We start from the raw sequence: 3466 nt of genomic DNA, 5'->3' as shown, positions 1-3466 counted from the left end.
GATGGATACACAAAACAAAAAATGTGATTTTTTTAATTTTGAAGAATCAATGTGTTGTTAAACACTTAAATAATGATAATTAGTTATGCACTATGTTAGTTTTATGGACTTTTAATGCATCAAAATGATGTTTTTAAGTGTTTTCACCGTTCTTATATTAAAAGTGTTCTCACCAGAGTGTTATCATATATATATATATATATATATATATATATATATTACCTAAAGGATTTGATATTTGAGATGCATCATGAACTAACACGTTATGGATTTTAGCTTAATGATGAATTATCTAAAGATTTCATGTGAATGAGTAAAATACTCGTCTTTTTTAAAGTATTAAATAGAGAAGTTAGTACTACATTTTTTTTTATATATTACTAGTTACGGTAGTTTAACATAGGTATTTCTAATTTGTGCACTTCAGTGTATAACTTAGTTTGCCATCAACGAACACATTGTTTCTCAAAAGTACTCAATTAAAGTATTTTTAACATATATTGATACGGGTTCTAAAAATTAATAAATTTACATACCAATCCTGGCCTATATAGTATTTTTCGGTGTTTGTGGAATTTTCACGATATTATATCCGAAAATTAAATAAAGTAGGTATCGGTCCCGATCCATGAAAGATTAGATAACACTTGGTTTTGTATCAAAATCAAAATGATATCGAGATGACGGATCAAAATTTAACTTAACATACGCTAACTATTCTTATTATCACACTGATCTTAAGTTCATTCACACACTAGACAGAGAAGAAAAAAAAAAAAAAAAAAGGAAAAGTGAAAACTTGGGCCGCAAATCCCACCAGTCGACTTAACACAAGAAGACATGAGTCAATGAGCCGACTTTTCTTTTACTACAGTCCAAACCAAATGACGTATTCCATGACACAATACTAATCTACCCCGCACGTGGGGTCAACCCAACCACACGTGTCATACTCTCATTCATCAGTCGACTCTCTTTACTTCCCCTAACCTTTTTTATTTGATATCAAAAAAAAAATGAAAGGCTGCGTCAATAACAACAACCCTTCTTAGCCAAGCAAATATCAACATTTTTCCGCTATTTCCTGGAAGCATCTCACGTTTTCATCCAGATTCAACCCCCCACGTGCCATATCGACCTCTATATATACTCTTCTTAATTCCCATTTTCTTAGTGTCGAAAACACAAATTCACAAACACAACAAGTATTTGATCCTGAGATATATATTTACATATATTTGAAGGAAGGAAAGAAAGAAAGATGAGTTTGGAGATGCCACCAGGGTTTAGGTTTCACCCAACCGATGAGGAATTGGTGATGCATTATCTTTGTAGGAAATGTGCTTCTCAAACCATTTCTGTTCCTATTATTGCTGAGATCGATTTGTACAAATTTGATCCATGGCAGCTTCCTGGTATGTCCTATATATATGATTTGTATATATCTAAGTTTCTAACAAAATAATATAGTTCTGTTTAGATTAGATCAATATAAGTCTTAGATCTTGTTGTTCTGTTTTACTGTTGCCAATTTTTTATCCGATCATCTTGAATTTTCGAGTTATGTTTAATTTTCCTAATTCCTATATTGTAACTTTTTTCCCCAAGAATTTGTCCGGTTAATCAATTATTCACATTTTTACTACTCTAGGGTAAAAAACAAAATTAACTTTTTACTTGTTATTAGCTTCACTTAATCTTAATTTGTAACTTTTTTTTTTTGGTCCGTGGGCAATCTTTTCGGGACAGGGTCCTGGACAATTGATGTACATATAAATTTATCAAAAGTTGAGATATTGATTTTCTTTTTGATTTGATATTGATATAGATATGGCTTTATATGGGGAAAAAGAGTGGTACTTTTTTTCACCAAGAGATAGAAAGTATCCGAATGGGTCAAGGCCGAACAGGGCAGCTGGAACAGGGTATTGGAAGGCTACAGGGGCAGATAAGCCCATAGGAAAGCCCAAAGCAGTTGGAATAAAAAAGGCTTTGGTGTTTTATGCCGGTAAAGCTCCAAGAGGGGTGAAAACCAACTGGATTATGCACGAATATCGGCTCGCTAACGTCGATAGATCCGCCGGAAAACGTAACAATAATCTTAGGGTAAATTTCCCTATCTTTCATTTGGTTTTTCACTTATACTTAATGAAGTTCCTAAATTAGTAAATTTATATAACAAAGCGCACTTTTATTTGCATTATATAGTTGTACACTTTATCATAAAATTCAGAATTTGTTCAGAATTGGTTTGATATGAAAAGTATAAATTTTTTATACACGTTATTGTGACACATTGCATATGTTGTAAAACAAATTTTCTAACACATTGCATATGTTGTAAAACAAATTTTCTTTATATAATACAACTATATCGTTAAATGTGAAAAATAAAGAGTGAAGTCTAAGAATAGATTAATTTTATTACTTATTTTATTTTATGAGCTTAATGGCTAATTTTTTTTTGTTGTATTTTATGCAGTTAGATGACTGGGTATTATGTCGAATATACAACAAGAAAGGTGTACTCGAGAAACACTTGAACTGCGATACAAAATCGACACCATTTTCTGAGATGGAAATCGATACAAAACCAAATATCACATCATATGCTCCAATGAGTCAAAAACCGTCTCTAAATCCACCATCATCGATACCACATCACGTAATCAACGATATATTCACATCGGACACATCAGATTCAGTACCAACGTTACACACGGATTCAAGTTCAGAACACGAAAAAGAAGTCCAAAGTAAAGTTACGAAAGACGAGTACCAGTTCAATTACATGGACCCTTTCCCGGACGACGCTTTTACGCCTCAAAGCGGCCAATACTACAATGACTTCCAACTCTCGCCATTACAAGATATATTTATGTTCATGCCAAAATCATTTCAAATGTAATACATTTCTTGTTGCAAACAAATGTGTACATGAAATGGGGTTTTTGTCCGAAGTACCATAAATGAAGCATGGCGTACAAGCTTGAAGTGCCGCATAAGTTGAAAGGAGTTTTAGGTTGGCCCATAAGCAAGTGGGCTTTACTGACTTTGAGCCGCCCATTAAGAAAAAAAAATGAGAAAGAAACTGATGGCTGCAAATAGATAGTGGACAAAATTGACAAAAACAATTTTGTATCCTAGGTTCATCCCATGTTAATATATCCATTTGGTCCCATGTAGCATCAATTCTTTTAGTAAAAGCATATTTATTACACATTCTTTTTCTCTCATTTGTTGTTATTCTATTCTCAAAAAAAATTACTAGTTGTGGTATCTTGGTTTACATAATCCATGAATATATGCTCTTAAAAAAGTGTCAAAATTGGTAGTATTATATTATGCCAAGAATAACAAAGAATAAATATATATGGAGCGTTTAGTTCGAAAAAATGTTTTTTCAGAAAATGAAAAAGTTTTTCATTTTTAAAAAACCCTTAGAAAATTTTAGAAACGCATTCAA

The 3466-nt window shown here is 32.1% G+C and overlaps 1 protein-coding gene across 1 annotated transcript; it reads left to right on the top strand.

Moving 5' to 3' along the window:
- Positions 1 to 1158: 1158 nt before the first annotated feature.
- LOC122586871 (NAC domain-containing protein 2-like) lies at positions 1159 to 3236 on the top strand. The gene is made up of 3 exons (XM_043758884.1): positions 1159 to 1415; positions 1829 to 2106; positions 2483 to 3236. Exons 1-3 carry the CDS (start codon positions 1262 to 1264, stop codon positions 2906 to 2908), a joined length of 858 nt encoding a protein of 285 aa, XP_043614819.1. The 5' UTR covers positions 1159 to 1261; the 3' UTR covers positions 2909 to 3236.
- Positions 3237 to 3466: the final 230 nt, after the last annotated feature.

The sequence above is a fragment of the Erigeron canadensis genome, chromosome 2, assembly GCF_010389155.1.
Source record: "Erigeron canadensis isolate Cc75 chromosome 2, C_canadensis_v1, whole genome shotgun sequence".
Lineage (NCBI taxonomy): Eukaryota > Viridiplantae > Streptophyta > Magnoliopsida > Asterales > Asteraceae > Erigeron > Erigeron canadensis.
This window is presented reverse-complemented; position numbering and strand designations above follow the sequence as displayed.